Raw genomic sequence first — 25,617 nt, forward strand, 5'->3', positions numbered from 1 at the left:
AACTCTCCCTGAGCAGAGCTGGCTTCCTAAGTTGGGATCAAAAGCCAAAGAGAACACAAAAATATGCTGATCCATCACCACTTTGTGAAGCTTTCTGTCCTCCCTTCTTACATTGTGTTTTAACCACTAGCTAACAACACTAAAAATCACTGCATCCTACAGCAGTTGTTTCTAAGCAAATATTTCAGTTTTAGGTGCACTTAGAGGGAAACAGCTTCTGATGACCCTGATTGTGATGCCTGGCAGCAGGAACCAAAACCCACACCCCTGTGCCCCACAGTCTGGGCACTGGGTGCTGCAGGAGGCTGAGATGGAGGTGATCCTTAATTCCAGATCCAAGCCCAAAAACTGGTGAATTGGGCAATGTTGGTGGACTGGATTCTGCCTTGTAACATGCAGAGTTCCCACTGGAATCAGCTTGGCTCCTGGGCTGAGCTTCCCTCAGCCACTCTGGCAGGCACAGCTGCTGCGCTGGGATCACACATCTCTGCCATGCCAAGGGTGTGATACCACAGGCAGAGGTGTCAGGGAGGCTCTCACACCTCCCAAAAGCTGTCCAAGTTGTTAACCCTGACCAAGGAGGGGATGAGATGCTTCTAGTTGCTGCCTCCCCTGTGCCCTCGCTACAGACACATCGAGCAGCTCCAGTAAGAATAAACACTCCCCCCTGTACACACCAACAGACCAGCTCTCTTTAGCACCTGCTCAGTTCTGAGGCATTTCCTTGCTCTACAATGGGGACAAACCATGTGCACGCACAGCAACTGTACAAGAAACACTGAACAGGGGTCAGCATAAACCATGGAGGCTTGAAAACCATCCTACTCCTGATTTTTAGCCTTCTACTCAGCTTATTCCCCAGGATGAAACTTTCCTTGTATAGAGTGAAAGGAAAAAAAAAAACAACTTTCAGGAAAAATAGTGGTGTGGTTTTGACAATCAGTTCCCTCTAACTGTAAGTAACTACATGTGTGTTACTGCCACACAGCGCCCATGTAAGCAGGATTTCAGTATTTCAGGACCTTTGTGCATATAATACAAAAAAAAAAGGGAGTTTACCTTAAGCAAGGTCAACTCAACTGTAACACGTGCAAACACCATGTTTTGATTTGATTTAGAGAGAAGGAATCTATAAGCTCTGCAGAATCTCATTCAGAAGGAGAAGGACCACACAGAATACACCTGAAGTGGGATTTACATCCATTTCAGACATTTCCAGTTTCTCTCCCAAGAGCTGCTACTGCCAGCTGTCAGACAGTGCCCCAGCACATCTGACTGTGCTTGTACCATCACCTCCTCTCCCCTTCACCAGCCTGCCTGGTCTCACCCCGTGTATTTCGCCTAAACCCAGCCAGGCTCCCAGAAACACCGCGGTTTGCCCGAGATCACTTCCCAATTCATGAGAAATCTGCCAAAACTTCAGTTCTTCGCTCAAACCACCTGTTGTTTTCAAGAATCCCTCCTGTGATGGGAACAGCACGGATCTGAGAGGCCCAAGGGCACAGTCCGGGTGGGAATGCACAGACCCGCCTGCCGTCACACCGGGCAGGGTGATGGTGAACCTGGGGCTGAAGTGCCCGGCTCGGTGCCAGCACAGGGACCCCATGCCCTCCTGGGGACCCCCTTCCCGCCGGGACCCGCATCCTTCATCCTTGGGTGAGCTCTGCGCAGCGACCCAGCCCCTTTCTCCCACACCACTCCCGACTGGGGAGAGACCAGGCACTACACTGCGATTCGGGGGGTCTCACAAGCCTTTCCAGGCACTTTCCAGTGGCCGAAGCGAGTCCCGGGTGAGCCCCGGGAGCGAGCGGTGCCCGCCGGGCCGGGCGGGGCGGCCGGGGAGGGCGGACCGGCAGCGCCCGCCGCCGCCCTGCGCCTGCAAACTTCCCTCCCAACTTTCGTTTTCTTTCTAAAAAAGCTACTTTCCCCCTCCCTCCAACCCCGTTCTCCACCTGAAACGCCCCGGCGAGCCCCAGCAGCCTCCCCTCGCCGCCGGGCAGGTGGCCGAGGGGGCAGCGAAGCCGCGGTACCTCCAGCGTCCCGGGCCGGCGGTCGCTGTGCCGCTGCCGCCTCCTCCTCCTCCTTCTTTTTCTCCTCCTCCTCCTCCGGCGCCCGCCCGCCCCGCTCCGCGGAGGGAGGCGGCAGGAAAGGGAGCGGGGCAGCGGCGCCTCCTCCGCCGCGGTGAGGGGCGAGTCCTGCGGGCCGGGCCCTCGCCTGCCCCCGCGGGCAGGGCTGGCCCGGAGCGCTGAGGGAGGGAGGGCACAGGGCGGCACCGGCCCCGACCCGCGCCCGCCCCCACACGGCCCCGCGGGCCCTGCCCAGTGGGTTTTTTTTTAAGAAAAAGCAGACTGGGAATTGCGGGGGCCGGAGCGGGACCCCCGAACTCCGGCGTGGCCCTCCCGCCCCCCGGCCGTGTGGCTGCCCGGGCACCGCTGCCCATCGGCCCGGCACGGCCCGGCCTTACCGGGCTGCTCCGAGATCTCCGACTTCCAAAGCTGGTCCTTCCCCGGATCGCGCCGAGTTTGCTCCCCGTTGGAAGAGCAGAACGAGGTTGCTCTCTCTCTTCGGAAGGAGTCAGCCGGGCTGCGCTCCAGCGCTGGGCTGGTGTGCGCAGTCCTTCCCCATCACTGACCCGTTCCTCTCCGGGAGACTCTGACAAGCCTGGAACTTTCCTGGACAAGCCTGGAATTTTCCCCACCCATTGGACCTACTAAGAAAAGACCATTTCTGCGTGCCTTTTGCTCTGCTACTCCCAGGGATTCTGTAAATTAAACACAGAGGATGTTTTTTCTTCCCTGGTCCGTACTTAGCAATGGGTCTCTGATGGTCATTTAAGGATGGAAAAAGCTGTGCCCACTCACTGAATGACTGTGGCAGCCTGAGATATGCCTGGGATGCTTCTTTGGAGTGATTATGGAGACAGAGAGCATAGGTTTCACTGGTGCTTTCACCTGTGTTTGGGTCCCCATCAATCAGTCTCAAGCTGCAGCCATAGACAGAGAGTGAGAACACACCTATACCGTCATCTTTTAACTTTTAACACAGCTAAAAACAGTGTTACCCTTTACACCTCTTAATCAGCCTGCTGCCTTTTATGCCTCACAGCCCAGCTCTTACCCAGACATTTCTTACAGCTTTTTTTTTTTTTTAGCACAATTGTTTGAAAATGCACTAAAATAACTTTTCCCTTTATTATGATGGAAACTCCAACTTCCCCAGGCAATAATTCATCCACACAAGCTAACTTTTCCCTTTTTCCCTCCCCAAATCTCATCCCACTCTTCCTTAAGTATCCATTGATTGTGTCACTCACAGTAATTCCTTTGTATCTCCAGTCTTCCCCTTTCTGGAATCTAAAAGCTTCTGAGCGATGCTGTTAGCAAGTGGAAAATTCAAGGAGTTTGGCTTGGCCTGTGTAGGGAGCTGAGAGGTATTTCTCACACATCAGATGAGAAGAGAATAGAAAGACAATGGAATGTTCTTGCTCTCTATCTACATCGCAGATGAGGGAAATAAGACAGGAGTGAGAATGCATTTAGCAGAGTCACATTAGTGGTGGATGAGTCTCAAAGGGGTCTAGGAGCAGACAGACCAAGGCAGGAAGCCCCATCTGTCTGCATGATCTCTTCAAATACTTGCATTTTGGGTCTCACCTCAGAAGGAAAAGAGGATCCATCTGACTTTGTGCTTGCCCCTGCCAGCTGCAGCTCCACTCTCCTCCTCCCTCCACTCACAGTAAACAGCATAACTCACACAAGTGGCTGTTTGCAGGGTGAGCTGCACACCCACACTCCAGCTTTTATGTGCAGAGCACTGACCACACTTAGCACTTTACTCTTTTAAAACAGGCCAATTCTTCACAAATTGCAGAAATTAATCCAAGTGCAGATTCCCTCACAGTTTCCCGGTGAGATACTGAATCCTCAGACACACCCATTTCACAAAGTTAAACATTTATTAGGAACAAGAACTATTACAAAAAAAGATACCCATAGTCTAAATATATACATGAGGTTTAAACATAGCATTTTCATGTACCTTTAGCTATAAAAATACATTAGATTAACTGTATCCTAATTTATAAATATAGTTTTTTTCTTTTAAAAAAACAACTAGTATTTCATATGAAAGCCTTAACTGTGCAATGAAAGAAATATATATACCCTCTAAGGGGTTATTTTAGTTAGTGTCTAGTGTTATATAACTTAGAAAATTCAGTGTGTAGAGTCAAACCCTGATTTATACAATAAGAGATACATTGAAAAATGTAAAATTTTTAAAATACATGATTTTAAAAACATGATAAGGGAAAAAAGTGAAATATATATCATACACATAAAGTCAGAATAGTAGGATTTAAAGAATTTTAGATGATTTCAGTTTCCACCACTGTTTATCAAAAATACATCAGAGATACATCAAGATAACCAGCCTTTTACTGTTTGCCTCACCTCCCTACTGTCTGGCTGCAGCCCAAGAAAACCCTCAGGTAGGCAAGAGTAAAATGTTTGTCTGAAAAGATGTTTGCACTCTAAGTGTTTTACAAAAATAAAAACTTATGTACAATGTTCCCATTTGGCCTTTCACGGGGAAGGGAGGACATTTTCGTCACTGGATGGGGAGATTTACCTGTCTCACATCCCATGGAAGGACAGGCACCTCGTTACAACTGTTGGAGGTATGTCATGTAAGAAGTTAAGTGGTGTTGAAGTGCAATTTCAACGTTCACTAACTAATAAGGAAGTTTAGGCTCATGCAAACATTTTCCTTACTTATCGCCACCCACCTTCCTTCCTCCTCCAAAAAAAGCTCCACTCATGCAACAGAACTTGTTACTGACTATCTCCGAGCAAAGGAAGGTACTGGTTAAATCCTTGCTTGCAGCAGAGAAGAGAGGTTAGACCTGCATTTCTGCTTCAAGCGCTGACATCTGGAAAACTCCAGGCAGGAATCTTTATGAGTGCTCCCTGGAGATCTGTTGATACGCCATAAGGAACCTCTGTGGGTTTGTTCTCAGAGGACAATCCCAGTGGGATCACCTGAACTTCCTAACAAGCCCTCACCACTAACTCCTGCACACTCACAGCTCCCGCAGATGTGGGACTTGCCGTCCTTTTGCCAGTGGTTCTCCAGTAGAGTCAGGAGGAGGAGGAGGGAAAGCAGTGAACCCAGGAACTGAAGACAGCGTGTGGCCTGTCATTAATCCCCTAATAATGTCTGGGCATGCAAAGGAGTTACTGCAGGAAGTACTAAAATATGAACTTGGTGTGACAGCCACTCCATGGACTTGGTTGCTCAGTGAAGGATCAACTACTCCATGCTGGCTATGAGATGACAGCACTCACAGGGATAACCACTGCAAAGCTCTGGCACATTTAGGTCCAGCCATAGCTTATCCATAGTAATTGGCTTGTACACCCACCTCTTTAGCACTTGGTGGTGCTTGGGAGCACCTGCCTTTTCATGCTGCACTTCCAGTATGTATTTTTAAGCTACATTCACACAGGATAAAGAAGCGGTGAGAAGAGCTTATGGTTTTATGCTCCCAACAATAGCCCTGGCTCAAAAAATAAAGAGATGTTCACAAAGCCTGAAAGTTACAGAGAAAGAGAGAGCAGGACAGCTTCCTGCAGCTCTTCCGCTCTCTCCCCCAGGTCAGAAGGACTGGTGTAGGGTGTTTTCTGTGGGGTATCTGCCATGCTACATGCTCAGCATCCAACCTGGTGTCATCAAGGTAAGTACAGTGCAAAATCCTCCTGCAAAAAGTGCTGTAGTGAAGGTTTGAGATACAACTGTGACTCACTCGGAGCCAGAAGGGTCAGCAAGTCAGTGACTTGCATTTGCAGCATGTGTAGTGTGTGCACACCAAAACATCAGGTTCCAAGGATACTTGGAAGTCTAGTTCTGTTGGGTGAAATACTGGCCCCAAAGGAGTCCTCTAGGAAACTCCCACAAATCTCATTCAGGGCTAGAATATCACCAGTATGGAGAATGCATGTATCTTAATAGAGACTAAGATAGCTCTTTCAAAGAGAATTTCATTACAGATCCTTCCATGAAAGCTTGCACTCAGATTCCAAACTCCAGCTGCAATGTCCACACAAACTCCACCAACTCCAGTCAAGTTGTACTAACCCTACCACTCGAGTCCATCTATGCCAAGTGAAACCCAAATGCCTCTGAAGTTGTCTGCCAGCCCGTGCTAATGGTACCAGCAATCTCTCTAACATGCCAACCATGTCCACGTCCTTCAGGGTACAGTTTGAAAGCAGATGTCCTGCAAACACCATGACTGACCATCATTTTAGCCACAGGTAGCAGGCAGACGAACGGCCAGGGAATTGCACAGTACAAGAGTGTACTGCCAGTAGGGTCAGGAAAATCAGTTTTTGAAGAGCCAGTTGATAAAATGGAGTCCAGTAGATTCAGTGTTTCTAGAGGAATAAAGACAGGTGTTTCCATTTTCCTTCCTACCCCTCCCCTCCCCCTTGCTCTGAACACGTCCCCCGTGTGTCACATTCAGAGTGTCAGCATTTTAGGCCTTCTGTTCTCATGGACTCTTCTGGGAGAGTTTGATGGTGACTGTTTTCACTTCAGTATACTCTGCCAAAGCATATTCACCACTGGAAAAGAAGAGAGAGGAGGGAGAGGGACAAACAGTTGTAGCATGTTAATGTGCACTTCCCTAAGAGAAGAGAGTTCTACATGTCTGCACTTTAACTTCTCATTGCCAGCTGCTGTAGAGATATCAGGCCATTAAAACCAGTTCTGAACCAACTTAGACCAGCTATTGATTTGTCCCACCACTTCTAATAACTGCTAAGTGCACACAAGGACATACAACTTTTGTAAAAGAAACATGGAATGCTTCTGGTCACTGTAACCCACAAGGTGACACCTTGTGACTCTGCCTAACGAAAACTGAGTGCTGCAATGAGCAGCCACAGAAGAGTCAGCCACATACATACAGTAATCAGTGCTTAGTCAGTAATTAAAGTTAATTTTTCACTGAAAGGAAGCTTCTATCTACAAGTTACCATGGCATTTGTTCCAGAAACATACTGATAAGAGAGCCCACCACTGCATTAAATGGTTGGTGGAAACTGGCTCTATTCCCATGCCTTGCCCAAGGGATAAAGCCCTGACATCCTTTAATTAGCCAGGCAGTCAGGCTAAGTAAACCATAAGGTCTCAATATATCTGTGTCCCATTTGAGGATTCATTCATTTGCTGTGCTTAGCAAGTGAGGCACCTGAATGTCCCAGAGCAGCAGATGCACCAAGAACAGCTACTGGGAGTGGTTCCTGGACTTAAATCTGGCTTGTGAAAGAAAAAGTGGTTTAGATTCCTCTAAAGAGTCTGCTGAATGGTGTAAGAAAACCTGTCTCCCTCCTATACAAGAAAAAAATTAGGATTTAAGAAAATTTCTCAGCTCTACCTCTAACTTACGGGGTGACCTTGGTTTAAAAATTTCAGCTTTAGTAACTAATTAGAGCTGAAATGTCTGGTAGTCCCACTGCAACAGATCAGGCTGGGGAAGAGGGACAGAGGGTCCTTCTGTAATTTAGCAGCAAGTTTGGAAGGTGGGATGTAGAATGATTTTGGAGATCATTCATTCCCACTGGAAGAGGTCCAACTAGGAGCAATGATACAACAGCCAAAGGAGGCCCAGATACCACCAGAGAAAGGTGGAGAAGGTTTGGGGTAAATGCCAGTGTCCCCAGCCAAGGTGTCACACTTCTCTCTTGATCTAAAAACCTAACCACTATAGAAAAATGCTTCCAAGTGGACTTGCCTGAACTGGAGTTATTAAAAGCTTATAAAACATATGAAGGTACTCCTGAAGGAATGCTTTACATACACGCTGTACTGGCTTAGCACCTCCCACTGCAGCCTGCTGCAAGCCTGATAGTTTAAAAGCAAATTCAACAGTGTTTTCACAGTCACAATTGTTATTGCATTCACCACCCACATATAAACAAAATATTGAGTAAAACTTACAGTTCTCTGCCATTGCCTGACATTTTAAAGCCACCGAAAGGAGCCTGTGCATAGAGCGCGTTGTAACAGTTGATCCTACAATAAAAACATAAATTTTTAAAAAGACAATTCAATACCAAAGAGAAGCAAGAGGATGACAACAACAACAATACAAAAAAGGGCTGAAATCTGTCAGTTTTTTCTTTATACAATTCTGTCACTTGAGAAATCAGATTTTAGCAATAAAACCTTATTTTGTTGCAGAAACACAAAACTTTTGAGTGGTACTCAGTCTGACCCACATCTTACTTCATGGTCTCCAGTGGCAAAGACATTCATGCTAGAGTGGGAATTTAGTTCATGTTCAGAGCTGTGATTAAAATAAATAGTCCAGCCTATTCCCTAGTTTATGAAGCACATTCTGAAATGAACGTTTACTCCAAAAGCTGTCTAAACACCCACAACCAGGCCCAGCATCCGCTTCCAGGTATAGAAAAAGATTTGGACTGTATTAGACAATTGTGTTGCAGTAAAATGAAAGCACTGTGCCCATTTCTATAGACATGTGGGAGAAAAAGCTAATGCAGACACTTCCTCAGCACCTCAGTAAGATCAAATGACTGGAAAGGGACAGCTATGGCTTGTGCTGTAGGTCTGCAGCTCCATGTACAGCACATGTATCCTTCAAAGCCCAACATCCCATTTTTACTTAAATATTTGAGGCAGATTCTTCACTCTTGAAATCAATCCTTTGTGTGCATCAAAATCAGACATCAGATCAAATTCCTATATTGAGTGGGGAAAAAAATCAGGATTCCATCTTTAAAATGATTCTAATATAAAATAAGGAATTCTGTAAGCAATAATAGCTGCTCTTTGTGACAGTGGTGTGTTGCCATCTACTGTCCACACTGGTTTGTGCAGCAAAGACCCAGCTGGTGGTGCCTGAAGATCACGACACACACACACATAGGATTTGAAAGGCATCATGTCTGGTGGAATTTACTACAGCTCCTACATTTCCAGGATTGTTCAGACAAAGAACTACATCAACTGAAGGAAAAACCAATCCATTTCTCGACAGACTGTCGATTCCTCACCACCTTATTTTGAGGAATGGATGTTGTTTCTGAGCAGCATAAAGAATTAAACAGGTTACTAATACATCTCACCTCCAGCATTTATATGTGATTCCAAGTCATAAAGCCCTCTCCCCTCCGAGGAAACCAACTCCCAGCCCACACTCCATTCCCACACTGCTCACCAGACCGTTCCTGACTGCAGAGCTGAAGCCAGAGTTAAGGCTCTGTCCAGGTTCTTTGTGAACACCGCAGCCGTGAGTCCATACTCGGTACTGTTGGCTCTCCTTATCACCTCTTCTATACTCTTGAACTTCATAATTGGCTGAACTGGCCCAAAAATCTGCATATATCAATTAAACTTTAGTACAGGAAAGCCTTTGGTAATCACGGTAATTCTGAAGTAATTGGAGTCAGATGCTTTGTTTGGATAATATATTTAAAATGTTACATCCTAGCCTTCTAGAAAGTCACTGATAGAGTCTCTTAAAAACTACTAATGAAACTTCAAAGGAAGCACAGTGATGTGCTGTATACAGTGCTAAGATCCAACAACTAATGGATCATTTCTAACAATCAAAACAAGCAGAATTAGATCTGGACAAGTTTCAAATGCTTCATCCTTACTCCTTGACAACTCTCCTTTTGAACTCTAAAGCTGAGTGTACTCAATTAGCAATTAACATATTTCAAGGACTGCAAGTTTCCTTCCTTGATTTTTACTCTGGTTTTGTCACTGTGTGCACTTTATTTGCATGCACTGCATTTACCACGTCTGTGTTTGACCACAAACTTGGCTTCCCAGGCCTCACAGCACAACGAACCCCACTGAAGGTGAGATGGAGACTCACTTGTCACTTGGGCTACCTTTAGGGTCACAGAAGGGTTTCTAAATGTCTGTTTTGGGATATCCAGGTATTTAACTGGAGCCTCAATCCTGGGCAAAGGGTGAACATGCATTTGCAACAAAACTGCAAATGAATGAAACTGGATAAGCTTCATGAATCATGACTTGGGATTTGGAGTCAGGTCATTAAGAAAAGGCCTGTCATGGGATTTTCAGCTTTTTCCCTCTATTTTTAGAATGTAACTCATGCCCTGAGTGACTGATATCTTTCCCAGGTTCCTCAGAGATTCTGTGGCAGATCTGAGACATTTAAACATCCTGCCAGGAGTGAACAGCAAGCAGCCCCATAAAAAGCACTAGGCTAAACTATAAAATACAAGTGCCAGTTAGACTTTGGCAACTACTTCTTTTCCATTGGGGAACACGATGAAAAGTAGATTAACTCCTATTTCAAAGGAATATCACAGGATCTAATCACATGCAGCTTGTTCAACATTTCTGCAGATGAATAATGAAAGCCAGAGTATTAGATCTGCACTTTGCTGGCTTTGAGCATGTTTTCATATAGGAAAGAAATGGTCAGCCTCAGGGGATTTTGCCATGAGAATGGAATCTGGGATTGTTTGAGACACTAAGGCTACTTGAGAAAAGTTCTTCAGTGGCCATTCCTTCCCTCCTCACCAGCTGCAGGCCCCAGAGTTCTTTTCCCATAAAGCTTAACTCTGTCTTTAGAAAAACCTTCAAACTTTAGGACAAAGAATAAATAGAATTGCTCCATCCTGCCACAGTTTCTATTATTTTTACTCAGTTATTTATATTTAAAATCAAGGATTCAGACAGAAACCCCTCCATGACCATTACTACTAAAGTAGCATTTATCCAGGTAAGGCATGTGCTCATATTTTGCATTATATCAAATTCTCCTGAAATGAGAACTAAAAACTCTAGAGTAGTGTTAACTACTGTGTTTGTATCTGGGTTTGTTCTTGTCCAGTGAGTACACTCACAGAGCTAATTCTCTTTTGGAAAACCAAAGAAAACGAGGGAAAGCAGCAAGGCATTAGGAAGGGATGGCAAACAGACACTTATAAATTGCATAAAAAATGATGCTAAAACATTTTGACAGTTTTTTCTGTTCTGCTTTTTCCCTTCTCCTCTTACAACTCACACACAGAGTCCAACCTGAAGCTCATCTTGCAGATACTTCATCAGTAGAACTGATTACTTCTACCCTCCTCTCAAGTTGTGACTTCAAACCACAACCATACCTCTTTCTTTCCCATTTACAGTGGTAAATGCAGATGAAATTCCAGTGACTTGTACTGTACCTCTTCTTTGGCGATTCGCATGTTGTCAGTGACCTCTGAAAACACAGTGGGTTTTATGAACAGGCCTCTGTCCTCAATGGCAAGACCCCCACACTCCAGCTTAGCCCCTTCTTTCTTCCCACTTTCTATCAGCTCCAGGATTTTATCAAACTGTTTTTGGTCAATCTGTCAGACACAAAAGGAGAAGAAACAGCAGCGCCTTTATTATCGTGGTTCCAGAGACCAAGTCAAGGAATGTGGCCCAGGGGCAGGTTTGCAGGGCACTGTCAAACCAGTTAACACCTCAGTTTAGGATAGGACAGTCAGGCAACGAACAGGGTGAGAGACAGAACATGGGCACAGCCCTGAGCCACAGGAAACAGAAGGTGAGGTTGCATGTGATTGTGTAATCTGATCTTACAGTTTGCTGCCACATGGAGGGGTCTCCCCACTTTCCCTTCCTCTGTGTCCTGGATATGCACTCCCACAGCTCACCTCACTTGAGCTCTAGGACTTACAGGCCTTCTTCAACCACTGATTTATCTCAGTAGCAGCATGAGAACAGGCTGAGATGGGTTTTGCTGGGCTCAGCAAAGGGATCTGACCAAAAGAATTGCTGCAAGGGAGAGAGAATCAGGGTAAAATTCTTACAGAGGTGTTTTAAAAGAGTAAAACTAACAAAAAGCTTGAAAACTGTATTGAGGTGGTTAAATAAAGGACTCCACCCACTGGTTTGAGGTGCCCTGGCAGCCTGGGGGGTTATTCTGAATACCAGGTATCTCCAGATGCTTGTGCTGTTCAATCCCCCTCCCTCAGCATCTGTTTTTATTTCAGCAGGGCCAGTTGCCAGTTGGGACTGTTTACATGGAGTGTTCCACACTTGACTCCTCCAGATTACAGACTATATCCTGTCCCTAGTTAATCCTGGCCACACACAATCCAAGTTTTCATGCTTTTAGACAAATATCAAAGCTGCAGGAGGGTGTCCTTGGGGTACTTCTGCTACACAGAGAAAACAGAGAACAGCACATCTGCTGCCACACAGATGTGTGTGTCTCTCATGCACTGTGGACAGCTTGTACCAAGTGCTTGTGTTCTCTCCAGTGTTAAGGTGCTACCCAAGGACACACTTCATACATGCTACTGCAGGAGGAAATGTGTGTCCTCATGTAGGATACAGTGTCACACAGTGAGCTTGGCAGGTGTCAGACATTGTCTATTTGCCTGGTTGCTTAGTTGCCAAGTGTAAATAATTTTAAAATATCTGCAAGTGCTTTCCATCCTGGCATGTCTGTGATCCAGACCAATCCAGTCCATCCACTTCACATCACAGAAAACAAAACAAGGATATTTATACAGCTGTAACTTGTTGCAAGGCAAACTACAGTTAGATGAAAAGACACTGGGGAAAGAAAACATTTGTAAAAATGACATGCAAGGGTGGAACTGTTTGTCATTGTAACTAGAGCTTGCAAGGCTTGTTTAAATTCTGTCCCCTACTCCACTATTATTTATGGTTCAAGCATTGACTTCTATTAAAAACACATGATCTGGTAAAGCAAATTCTACTATTTATTCATCTAATTCAATAGAGAAGGAGGCTTCTAAGGATGACTGCAATGCCGAAAATCTGAGAACCCCCAAATCTTCATCTCTTGCTTCATTTAAGTCAAGACCACAAGGAGAAGTTTTTCCTTTTCCAATTCTAGCATTTGTAATCCTACAAAATAACCCACAACTGGGTCCAACAGTATTGGAAACAGACCCTTTCTACTTACATATTTTACTTTCACACTTTAATCCTGAGGTGCATGTATACAGTCAAAGGAAAATATTCACCATCTTATAAATCAAATGATATGTTTTAGGCTGAATAACTCCTGGCTAGCAATTGCCATGATTAGTGTTAATTTTATTCCTGTAGACTAGGTCTTACAGTCCACAAATCCCAGTATTTGGGGTTCTAAAATAGCAAAAGTAGTCTAGTCTTGTTCTAATCTAATCCCTGTTCTAGTCCACCAGGACATTAGTCTCATCTAATGCAGTTTGCTGTTCCCAGTTGTATAATGCCCTGGTTAACCAGTTTGCCATCTGTGCAGATTTACTTTATTGCTTCCTGTGATACAGCTCCCAGGAATCCAAAATTAAAAATTGCCCTTGGTCTGGATTTGGGGTTGGCACTCTGCTCAAACAGTCCTGATCACCCCACAGGTTCCTCGTGGTGTCCTTTGAATTCCAGCCAGTCAGCACTGCCAGACACATGTGAGTTTTGGAGAGGTCTCATCAGAAGCATGCCTCATTTCTGTCTAAGTTTAATACTGTTTAAAGCTGACCTAATTTTGATCAGAGCAGTACAATTTATATCAGCATAACCCAATCCTGCAGCTGACAGAGTCTTTTCCCCACATCCATGCCACGAGCACCCATGCCAGTGCACAGTAATGCACAGCAGGGAACTGACCTGAGTAAAATCTTTCTTCCTCACTTCCAAAAAGGCTGCATTAGACCTGAACCAGCCCGTTCCCCAAACCAGTGCAGTGCAATGTAGGAACAAACAGCTGCACATGGGACCACTTTTCCAGGACTAGCTTACATCAACTTCTTGTGGAACAGGTCTGTCATCACCTACAGATGATGTAGGACCAAAAAGATCATGGGCTACAAACCCTGTCAGCCTAAAGGTTGGCTCCAACTCCTTCCCACTGTTGGCTTCTAAGTAACCATCCCAAAGTGGGATCTATGCAGCAGCATGTGGCCATTTTTGTAATGCTGTTGTGTATGTTCCCCCTGACCCACACAAAAGGAGAATGAAAGCAACAGGCTGGATCTGAAGCACCTGATGGGGAGAGATGAAGAAGAGGAAGACAGATTATTTTTTCCTGGTGATTCTTCCCTTATCCATCAGTTCAAGATAAAAAAACCCCTCACAGCCAAGCAGGTTACTTCAGGAACAGGGAAAAAAATTGAACTGGAAACTTCACATTTGAACAGTAACTTGTGGGCAGGTGTGAATCTTTGCTACTTCAGAAGGTATTTTAAGTCCTTGTGACACTGCATCATTTCTCTCCTCTGCTGAAGTTCCTGTGTGTACCCACAGCATAGGCTCCAGAGAGCAAGGAACCAGAGTTGAAGAGGTTGTTCCTTTGCACTGGCAACCACATAAAAGCTTTGGGATTTACAGTTTCCTCCCACTCTCTCAACACCTTCCCATCTTGGGCTTTGACAGTTGCATGCACAGGAGTTCAGGTGTGTGGGGGTGTGCTATCTCCCCTAGCTACAAGTGTAACAGGTAAGCCAGAGCAGGGAAAGAAGACAGATGGGCCGTATTTAAAATCTGACCAGACACTGCTGATTGGACTCATTGTTACCCTTAATTACAGCTCTGTATGCAAGGAGTCTCCCTTAAGCCACAGTGATCCCAGAGAATGGTGCTGTGCCATAGTTGTGCCCTGAGGAGTGCTCTGGCAAGAGCTGGGAGCACAGATGAACTGAAATAAGCAGCCCAGTTCTATGTGTTCCAATCACTGCAGGGTGTTTCACCCTTTAAAACCTCACAATTACTTCCTGTGAATTTAGGGGCTGTTCTCATGAACTCAGTGGTCTCTGTCAGCACAGCCAGGTGAACGTGGTCCTGATGGGACCAATAACTGCAGCTCACTTACTGCTTCTGCTGGATAAGGTTTAGGATGATGTTATATTAAAAAATACCAAACAACAAACGCCCAAAGCTGGCAGCCCTTAACAGAAGGTAAGAGCAGACCTTGAAACAGCTTGAGGGTCAGCTCATCTCTGCAGACAAGTCTCAGCATGGGAGTATTTTTCTCAGACTTCTGAGCAGTTTGAAATCTCTTTCTAGGCAAGTTACAGGGTTGGATGCAGCCTCAGCATGAACAGGGGGTGTACATCATCTTATTCCCCATGCAGGAAGACATGCCATGCATGAATCATGTGCAGATTCAGGTCCAGATAAGGGGAGGCAGATGTCCCCAGAGCCATCTGTTCTCTGAGGGATCCTACACAGCACCAAGGAAATTAAACTCACAATGCAGTGCTGAGAACAAGAGGCCTTGGCTAGAGATTTCTGGGAATTCTGCTTTATTTTTGGTAGCAAACAGTGGGCCTGTTAAAAGATCTGACCCAAGGATCACCTTCCTCCAGAACTCTCCAGCACAGCTCAGATTGCGTCAAATGCGAAAACTAAGAGGAAGGCTCTGGAAGCATTGAGGAGGCCAGTCCTGACAGGAGCTTGGCATGGTTCTTCCTCCTAATTCAGCTGAAACTTTTCCAAAGGAAGGGAGCAGAGAAGGAAACTGAGGACTCAGGAGTCCCTGGGCTCTAACTACTTGTCATCACCAGCACAGCCAAGGAGCTGAATGGCCATTCAGCTGAACTCTTCTGAGCAGTGCTATGGCTCAGTGCAACGTGCTTTGTGTTACTGGACCAGGAAGACAGCCCCTTCCTTAGAGCTGGATAAGAACTGAATTAAATACATTTGTGTTTTTTAAAAAAAATTACAACATAACATTTCAACAGTTGTGATTAATTGATATTTAAAATGGAGAGGAAAAATAAAGCCATGATACATTACTCACCCCTCGGCACTTCTGCTGGGACCGTATTCGTAAGGATAATATTTACACAAGGAAAATTAAACAAAACCACAACCAAAACCCAAACAATAAACTGTTCTCAGGCACACAGTTACCTGGGGCCCTTGTTCAGTTCTGGCATCAAAGGGGTCTCCAACGAGTCTCTTCTTGGCAAACTCCACGCTGCGCTTGACGAACTCCGGGTAGATCTGCTCCTCCACGAACACCCGCGAGGCTGCCGTGCAGCACTGCCCCTGGTTGAAGAACACGCCTTGGTGGGCACATTCCACTGCCAAGTCCACTGCAAGATGGCCCAGGAGGAGGGAGAAGTGTTACCACATGCACAGTTTCAAGCCTTCCAGTGTTTCTTTTCTCTTTGGAAAAACTCCTCAAAAAAAGGCTGACGGGTGGTCCACACCCAGTGGAGGCACTCACAGGGCCTCCCACTGCCCCCAAACCAGATCTCTTATTGTATCCACCCCCCCTTCCTGCCTTTTGTCCGAGGTCTAGTTTACCATAGTTCCTGATACCTTGTTCCACAAGGACTCACTGAAGGCACTGACCAGCTTTTCTTGCTGTGGGAATTCAAATGTGGATTCCTGGATACCATGCATTGATTCCTAAAAACTAGTGTCAGTAGTGATTATTCAGAAAGCAGCGTGCCAGCTTTGGCCAGGTCCTTGCAAGGCTCCCTATTAGCAACTGGCACAAATACCTCTGATTCCAACCTCTGCTGTGCTGAGCAGGAGAGTGGAGAATATTTTCCTGAAGCCTAAATACAATTTTCCAACTATTTTCGTGGTCACAGGTTACACGCTTTCCCTAGTGTAACAAAATCACAACAAAACTTGTTAAATGAGCCCTGCAGACCGCCAGGATAGAGGTGAAGGCTGGATTAGATCAGGTCCTACAAAACTCTCCTGTCACAGGAATGCCTGCACAGGGGCTGCTTTCCAGAAAAGTGCTTTCCCCAGTGCTTGGCTCAGGCTCTGCAGCACTGCCAACCAAAAAGAAAGCACACAAACAGCAGAAATACAATTGCAAGATTTATCTGCAACTGCAGCCATCCCCAGAGAAGGCAACACGGGCCATGGGAACGATCCCTGCCCTGGGAAAGAGCTCCAGTGATGCAGAACTGTACCCTGCTCTAAGACAGAGGTTTTCTCCAGGCTTTGGGGTGGATGTGGTGGCAAACCCCAGCCCTGTGAGCTGCCAAAGGACAGCAGAGACACACAAACCCCACCACGCTCAGCCTCTTACAGCAAACCCAGCAGCCCATACTCACAGTCTGCGTCTGCACACACGATGCAGGGGTTTTTCCCTCCCAGCTCTAATGTCACTCTTTTGAGGTTGCTTTTAGAAGCAGCTTCCTTGATCAGTTTGCCAACCTGCAGCAGTGAGACACAAAGAGGATATGAGTTTTTTTCCCCTGAAAATCTCAACTCAGTGTGCCAAATGTGATGCTGACAAGGGTGGGAGAGCCCAGCAGGAGGCTGAAGCAGGTAGAAGTCAAGGAGTCTGAGTTTCCTACTGCTGTGCTGTGCTGGGTCAAAACCAGCCCCAGAATTAAGGTTTGGTTTAGGCAGATCTGAAAGGGTGAGCTATGTGAGAGCTACAGGATCTGTACCCTGAAGTTATCTGCTACTCAGAGCTGTAGAACAAGGCATTTCCCACCCAGTGCAACCCAGTGAGCAACACTGGCAGTCAACTGGCTCCAAGGGCTACAAGTTTTACTTTTAAAAATTGCAAATTTAAACTTCTTAAGAGTAAATCTTGCCAAGTCAATGATAGCAACTCACTGTTCCTATCTGATAGCACTCCCACACCAAAAAGCCATGCAGTGATTTTGACATTTAGAAAACTAATACTTTCTGACAGTTTAGGTTGAGCTGCTCCACACACAAGAGTAGCTGAGACATGTTCCATCCGAGGCAACACCTGAGGATGTCAACAGAGAAACTCCAACTAGTCTGCCATGGCACTTTCTGCCCAGGAATCTGCTCTGACCACCTATTGGCATTTATCTGGCCACACTCTCCTGAAGGGGAGGATTTACTCTGCTTCCAGAGTTTAGTCATCTAATTTTGTTAGAAAGGGTAGGAATTAAAGTTATTTGGAAGCTTTAGTTGTTAGGACAGGTTAACTTCTTAAGAGTGACCTTATATTTGAATTTGTTTCTATTATAACTGATTTTCTTGTATTTTACCTTTGCACATAGCAACCTTATTACTGCCTAAAAATACTGTTTCCCTGGAGTGGAACTGTGAGTAAGGAAAGCATGGGGCAGCTGGCTGGCAGTTACAGGTCTGTATTTCTCATGTAACTTTGTAACTCGAGCATGACTCCGAACTTAGCAGTACAGATCATCTCTAGTCACTCAGAGCTTAGTCCTGGAGACAGCAGAAATAAGTGATGCATCATAGCTTTGCAAGAGGCATTACTACAAGCTAGCTGGCCAAAGAGGAGTAAGTTAATAAAGTAAGAGAAAAGAAGAAATCTAGATGGGAAAATTCTCATGGAGTTTAAGATCAGTATTTCCAAGCTGGCACTGAGCCTGAGCTGGGGCTTAAAAACTAAGTCAAAATATATTTTGAATTAGCTTCACTTCCTGGCTCAGAAACAGTAGCATTGTGCTGCAAATACTGCAGAGATGCAGCTGAACTCACAGATGGGTGGAGGGGGAAGAGAACACTTCTAAATTACACATGCATTAGCAAAGAATCTGTCTCCCTCGGTGTTTCCTGCACACCCATGGATTAGGAGACAAGCACAGTGTCTACAGGAGTTTTTTTGCCTACAGGCTCCAGCAGCTGAGATTTTCCTTCTGCCACTAATCCACTGGATACTCCTTTTTCATTAAAAACCCAAACAGATCCATGTGGGCTGGATGAGTCTATAAGCTCCATTGTTTTCACACAGCCAGAGTCTCATCTGGGCTAAAAGTTTCTGATCTAGGATTTGGAGAGAAGCATGACACTGAGTAAACTCTGAGATTAGACCAACTATCAAGAGAGTAAAAGCTCATTGTGAGCTTTTACTTTATTGCATTTGTGTTTGTTCCCATGATCCCTGTACAGAAACAGAGGCTTAACACACCTTTTCCTATGGGATATGCACAGCAGTTTGGATGTACACAAAGCCACTAGATGGTAGTGTTGGTAAATGCAGCAGCTTTTGAGTGTTTAGAGTTACCTTTACCGGCCAAGAACACCTTTCAAGGTAATCTGTCATCATTATACATTCAGATTACACTCTGCAGTTACGAGGACAGACATAAGAACGGATGAACTCAGCAAATGCTCAACAAGAACAATGTTCCTCAAAGAAATAAAGAAGAGACTATATTTGCCTCAACTGCCTCCACTGGTGTCAGCATTTCCATTCTTTGGACACTGCCTCTCTTCAGGGGGTGTGGATATGCAAGAAACATCTAAAGCAGTCAGTGGAAAAACATTCACATTTCTAAGCAATCTTTTGTTTGAGAATTTTCAGCAGTGATTACTGGAGGCAATTTTTTTTGCATGTCTCAGCTGTGCTCAATTCCATGGACTTGGCCAGGCCGTGTGCACTTTCCCCCATGTAGGTACAGAAGAGGATGGCTGTAGGGGACTAAGAGTGCAGAGGTCTCACTTCCACCCCTCTAATAAACAAGTCAGATGCACCTATTTACAGGAAAAAACTGAATAGAAGGTGCTTTACTGTACAGGTCTCAGAAGAGGCTGAAATGTTAATCCCCTCCACGTCAGCAGAGGAAGCCTTGGGCACGGGGCCATGTTTTTGTTTAAGTCCTAAGTTCCTCAGAGGTAACTAAAGCCAAGGAAGAATTGTTCAGGGCTCTGACTGACATGTTTTCCAGTTGCAGGGCAGGACTGGCAGGAAAACTTGCCCAGAAGCTCCATCAGGTCAATGACATGGTGTTAAGTCACTGCCAGCCTGCCCTGTACACTGTCTTGTATCAGAGCACCTATTCAGTTCTGACAGAAATATGGTGGTTTGGCAAAACTCAGCTTACAGAGCTGTGGGATTAGCACAAGGACCTGAATCAGACAAATACCAAACACTTCTGAGAAGTCCTGTCCCACAGAATGTGATGGAAAAAGGTGTTGGCTATACAGAAATCACCAACATTTCATTGGTCCAGTCCTATGTGAATGACAGTTTAGAAGAGAATGCAAAGAGGGACAGCAGGTGTCCTATGAGAAATCCATCACCTACCTTGGTTGATCCAGTAAAAGCAATTTTATCAATATTGTCATGGGTAGAAATTGCAGCTCCAGCTGTGGGACCATAGCCTGGCACAATGTTCACCACACCAGGAGGGAAACCCACCTGAAACAGAGGTTAAATACAGATCTGTAGAGATTTTGAGAGCACAGTTCGTTTCTCAGGGAGCTTGAATTAGTTGTACTGTACTCCTTGGAGCTCTTACCACATACATCCCTGTTTTCCAGGCTTTCCAGTAACATGGCTGGGTGCTACCAGCTGGAGTAAACAGTGAAACTCACAGCCGTGCTTAGGAAATGCCAAGTTTCAGTAAGAATTCTTGGAGAAATCCCAGTTTCAAGTCTAAAGAGAGTGAGTCTTTTGGCCAAACTTGGCCCCCAGCTACTGCAGTGCAGCTGGAGCCAAGGGGTAACTGAATGAAGGTTTGCTTTGAACAAAGGTTGACGTTTGTGGTTCTTCAGGGGCCAGAGGGATTAAGAAGTCAGTAAAACCTCACTAGATGATAGGGCTAATAAAACAGGAATACAAAAGCAGATGGTAACAGACTTATGCAAGTTTCCACCACATTTACAACCTAGATTAGCCAACTAGTAATTTTGCCAAAAGAGACAAATAGCAAAACTTTAGGTGAAATTCTAGTGCGAGGAGAACTGAGAGATTTACTGGAGTTTCAAGGATTATGCTCTTCTAGGTTAGTCCTTCCCTACTACTGATAGCACAAGGTTGTTTTTCCTGCAATTTCTAATGATGGAATTGCAGAATGTAACACATTTGCTTTGTTTCTTATGACTTTTTAGTATAAAAATCTCAATAAATGCAGTTTCTCCTTTTAAACAAAAAAGGAAGCAATTGCTCATGTACTATCTTGCAAAAAGTTATCCTCATAAGACCTTTTTTCCCCAGTTTTCCCTTCATAAATTGAAAGGGCAGTCTCATTTCTTCTCTAGATGTGACAATGACAAAAGTGCACTTAATAGAGTTTGTGTCTTGGCTAATGAGTTTTCAAGCAAACACTGCGTGTCAAACTGTGCAAGTAATGGTGTTTGGAGTAAGCAGCAAAGCCACAAGGAAGCAAAAAATTGGTTCAGGACATCCTGAGCCAAAAAGTTTTTTCTGTTTTTCAGCAAAAATGAAAGCCAAAATATTTTGGTTGGCCTGAAATTATTTCATTGAACCCAACACGTAGCTTTACTTGTGTGGTAACATCTTCTGCATCCTTTTAAAGATGAAAACCAAAAAAGTTTAACTTATTCTTCTGAAAAACTGCAAAGAATTTAGCTAATTTTGGGTGGAGAAAGGAGCATCTCCAAATAAAATTATTCTGCTCTAATTACACTTCTGCCTTGAAGATCAACTGTGAGAAACAGCGAGCTTAGAATTCCAGCTCAAAACATTAATTTTACCAGAACTGAATGGGGTTTTTTGGGGGGAAGATACTATGTCTGTGTTTGAGGAGCTGCATGTCAGAGTGAAAAAAGCAGTGGTGTGGCAGGGCTCACTAAAAGCCATGACAACTGCACTCACCTTGTGTGATCTTATTAAGTCAAGCAATTGTAGGAAATATTTCACTGGTATTATGCACTGGTTCTATGCACCTCCCACCCCCTCTGTATGATGAACAGGGCACAACAGATCCTACCTGACAAGCCCTAAAGCAACATTTTTAAAACCCAAACCTATGATCTTCCCTTTATTTTACTTGACTTTACAGGCCAGACATAGCTAAATTGTTCTATGAACCACAGAAATGACGAAGAATTGTTTCCCAGGACACTCTGTCTTGGTTGAATTATCCCACTTAAAAACAACAAACACAACACTGCTGTCTAATCACACTCTTTTTTGTCCCATTGTCTAATAAAACTGAGCTGTTGTTTTTCCCTCATTTGGGAGAAGGGAAGACAAGGCAGAGGAATAAAAGCACCATTTTTTCTCTCTGCAGCTTCCTGAGAAAGGAGAAAAACGTACAGGTTTTGTGATCTTTGCTCCCAGCCAGTCACTGTCAGTCACCAAGGTCTTTGTGAAGAAACACTGAATACAGAGCTTGTTCTCACTTTCCCTTGTGAGGCTTTAATATCTTTAAAATTTAAAACTCTGGACAGCCAATTCAAAAATTCTGCTTACAACCTTAAGAGAACCTCGACGGGGTGTTGAGATTTCCTCACCTCCTTGACCAGAGAGCCGATGTACAACGACGTGAGGGGAGTTTGTTCAGCTGGCTTGATAACCAGAGTGTTCCCACAGCACAGGGCTGGTGCCATCTTCCAAACCAGCATCAGCAAGGGGAAGTTCCACTGCAAGAACACAAGTCACTGGTCAGACCAGCCTGGCACAGTCACCTACTCACTTCCACACAGCATTTTCACCACCTTCTCACAGCTCAGGGAGAAAAAGAACTGGGAGGAAAGCCATGAAGAGAAGTGTCTGCTTACAATACTGTGTTTGCCTGGACTACAGAGTATAACTTCCTTGATTTCCCCCTGAGATCCCTAATACTGCTGGCAGTCCTCACGCTAATCCTGTAAGTTGGACAAATTTCTGTATGATGTGACCTCATTCTTTACAGGAGTTTGATCACACTTCGTGTAGGATTTTGGCTGTTCACAGAAACTGTGTTGGAGGCAGTTTCCTGATGTATCACTTTTGCACAGCATCTGTATGTGGGGAATCACAGGGTGCAACTACTCATTGAAAAAAATCTCATTTTTCTCTGTTAGGCATTGGCTGAGTAGTCAGGAGTTATACAATATAATTCAGTTCCAGGTTTATAACTAGGAATCTGCAGTGGGTTGTTCAGTCATGGAAATCTAGGGGAGTTCTTATCCTCCCTTCAAATTGTAAATTGTTCCTTTCCAATTAGTTTTCTAATTTAGAATTAGGAACCAGTCCACATCAGTTTACTCTGTGCTAATCTCTTTCATGGTCATGTGTATTTGTAGATTTTGGAGCCTAAGCAAGAAGTGGAAAATGTAGCTCACAATGAATCTCAAAAAGGTCATTTGGCAGCAGAAAGGATTTCTTCATTAAAAATAATTAATGCTGCTTCAGGGATGATGGAAGCAGGCCAACAGTAAGGGGACTTCTTGTCAAGACTCAAGCCAAGGGCTTTAACTATCAACAAAGAAGCCAAATATGTTAGGAATCCACAGATTCACACTTACAAAGAAATTAGCAGTGTAACTTTTAAGCAATGAGTTCTCTTCTAACCCAGCAGCCTGAGACAAAGCAGAATTTAGTCTCAAGTGCTATTCTTTAACATGTTTCACTCTTTTTCCCAGGTCTGTTCCATTTCAGTGATCCTCTCCAATGGCCACATCCCATCATTTGCCCATTTGTCTTTTTCTCCTAAGCCTTCTTAGAGGGCTGACTTTGCATCTTGAGCCATTCACACCTACACTGCTTTTCTACACTTTCAGAGCATGACATAACTCCATTAGGAACTTTCTGCTGCAGAGTGGCTGGTGAAAATAACAGTAAAGGACTCCAGGGCTGCCTCATGACATCACCTTGGGATAAAAATCAGCCATATGCTGCACTTTCTTAGAACTTCCCTTGCTAAGAACACTGGTTTAAATATAGACAAGCCACAGGAAAAAGGGAGGACTGTTAATTGGTCTAGGGAGACATATACAGAACAGTGACAGAATCTTTTTCAATCAAGTAGGAATATAGAAACCCATGGACTGTTGGTGTTACTGGGAAAAAAACTGGAGAAGATTTGTTCTGAGTAAACTGAAGACAGATGTGGTTTTGTTGACCCCAATCATCCTTTTTACAAATACAGTGTTGAACTTGAGTCAAATTTGGTTCTGTACTTTCTATTGTATTTATTGCTGATCTAGGGTCAACCTGAGATCTTACAAGTCCCACTGTGTTCCCCGTATAGTGGCCTTCCAAAGCATCCTACATCATGTAGGTTTTTCAAAGGATAGTTTCCAAAGCACTGCTGAGTGCCAAAGGTGGACAAATGTGACCTTTTAATTGATGATCGATGTGAGGAACCTGAGGTTTTGATCTTAAGTCATAAATTCTGCTCACAAGCAGTCACATTTGTTGCTCAGCCAGGAAAGCTGTGCAAAAGTTACCAAGACAAATGTCTGATAAATCCTACTGACCATCTCCCACTCTGCCTTACCCTCACATTGCCAAATAGACCATGTCCTCTTATCACTGGCAATTTAGATTCAATCCTGCTGAAAGAAAAAGCAGAATTTTCCCAGACATCTTTGGGAAGTGGTCTAGACCTGGTATTCCTAGGGTCCACATGCATTCAACACCCCACATGCATTTCTTTCAGTCTCTCCTTATCCCAAAGGTCAAAATCCTCCATGGACTCTTATTGATCCAAGTATCATATAATCACAGAATATCCTGAGTGGGAAGGGACCCATTAGGATCACCAAAGTCCAACTCCTGGCCCTGCATAGGACAGCCCCAAGAATCCCACCATGGGCCTGAGACCATTGTCCAAAGGCTTCCTGAACTCTGGCAGGCTTGGTGCTGTATCCAAACAGAGAATCTTGACACAGCACCATTTACCTCATGACTTATAGGATACCACATTCAAAGCATTTTACAACCAGACAGGAACAAACTATGTCTTCCATGTAGCTGTAAAGTCTTCCTGGCTGTCTGTTTAAAGAGAGCAAGCAACACATGGTAACACTGGAGGTATTCCAAGAACTAGCCACACTGTCCCCTCAGCAAAGAATGAGACCTCAAGGAAAAGAAAACTCTATTCAGTGAGATGTAATCCCAGAAAGCTCAGAGAACAGCCAGGCTTTATTAATAATGGATATGATTTAAAACTCAAAACTATGCATCAGCACGAGGCAGCAAAGAGCCAGCAGACGTAATGACGAGATGGGTGTCCCAGCAGTGTGAGAGTCAGAGAGCTCTGACTGGTCTCTGGTGACTGGTGTCAGCCTCAGAGAGGAACAGAGCGTCTGATTAGGAGACCCACCCTTCCACTGCAGGGGATTTCTGCTGCCAAGAGCAATTGGCATGGGGGTAAAACAAGAAACTACATCAGGCCACTGAGATGGGAGTTCCCTGCAGAACAGCTGTGCTTAACCATGGAGCAGGAGGCTGCAGTGTAGGATGGGAGTGCACATGGACTTTTCCAGTTCTATGGGAGATGCAGGGCAGCATCACTGGTACTTACTGGGGTTATGGCTCCACAGACACCCATCGGCTCGTGCCGGGTGAAACACACAAAATTTTCATCTGCAAGACGAGAGGATAAAAAGACAACAAAACAGTCAAAATCCTCACCTGTACAGAAAACGTGTAAGACAACTGCACCTAAAAGGCTGGGGACAGAACTAAACCTGTGTTAGACAAAGAACCCCATATCTGTTCCTCTTAACTCGTGCCTCTGGGACATCCCAGATGGATGAAGATGTCTCTGGGTAAAGGTCTTGTGTCAGCTCGAAAGCCAAACACTGCTCATGGTTACAGCGGAGCCTTTCAAAACCAGGGATTCAATTCCTTCTGCTAAATCCCTGCATTGAGGCTGAGCTCTTCACCACACTGAAGAGCAAGCACAAATTTCATTCATGTTGTGTCTCACTGAAGGAAGCAAAGAACTT

At 44.8% G+C, this 25,617-nt stretch overlaps 2 protein-coding genes across 4 annotated transcripts in view; both read right to left on the bottom strand.

Moving 5' to 3' along the window:
• LRRK1 (leucine rich repeat kinase 1) overlaps window positions 1-2,094 on the bottom strand; it is a 76,834-nt gene extending 74,740 nt beyond the window's left edge. For all 3 annotated transcript variants that reach the window (XM_017805085.1, XM_017805086.1, XM_017805087.1), the window contains exon 1: window positions 2,031-2,094. The gene's annotated coding sequence lies outside the window, so the exon portion shown is untranslated. The remainder of the gene's footprint in view (window positions 1-2,030) is intronic.
• A 3,193-nt stretch (window positions 2,095-5,287) lies between these two features.
• The window catches only part of ALDH1A3 (aldehyde dehydrogenase 1 family member A3), a 33,376-nt gene continuing 13,046 nt past the window's right edge, over window positions 5,288-25,617 (bottom strand). The window contains exons 5-13 of the mRNA XM_017805088.1: window positions 25,191-25,252; window positions 22,192-22,320; window positions 20,018-20,131; window positions 17,088-17,190; window positions 15,919-16,103; window positions 11,235-11,399; window positions 9,245-9,402; window positions 8,002-8,076; window positions 5,288-6,623 (exon numbers count right to left, since the gene is read on the bottom strand). Coding sequence (XP_017660577.1) covers window positions 6,551-6,623; window positions 8,002-8,076; window positions 9,245-9,402; window positions 11,235-11,399; window positions 15,919-16,103; window positions 17,088-17,190; window positions 20,018-20,131; window positions 22,192-22,320; window positions 25,191-25,252 — 1,064 coding nt within the window. The 3' untranslated portion in view covers window positions 5,288-6,550. The remainder of the gene's footprint in view (window positions 6,624-8,001; window positions 8,077-9,244; window positions 9,403-11,234; window positions 11,400-15,918; window positions 16,104-17,087; window positions 17,191-20,017; window positions 20,132-22,191; window positions 22,321-25,190; window positions 25,253-25,617) is intronic.

Source organism: Lepidothrix coronata, unplaced genomic scaffold (assembly GCF_001604755.1).
Source record: "Lepidothrix coronata isolate B3197 unplaced genomic scaffold, Lepidothrix_coronata-1.0 Scaffold11, whole genome shotgun sequence".
Lineage (NCBI taxonomy): Eukaryota > Metazoa > Chordata > Aves > Passeriformes > Pipridae > Lepidothrix > Lepidothrix coronata.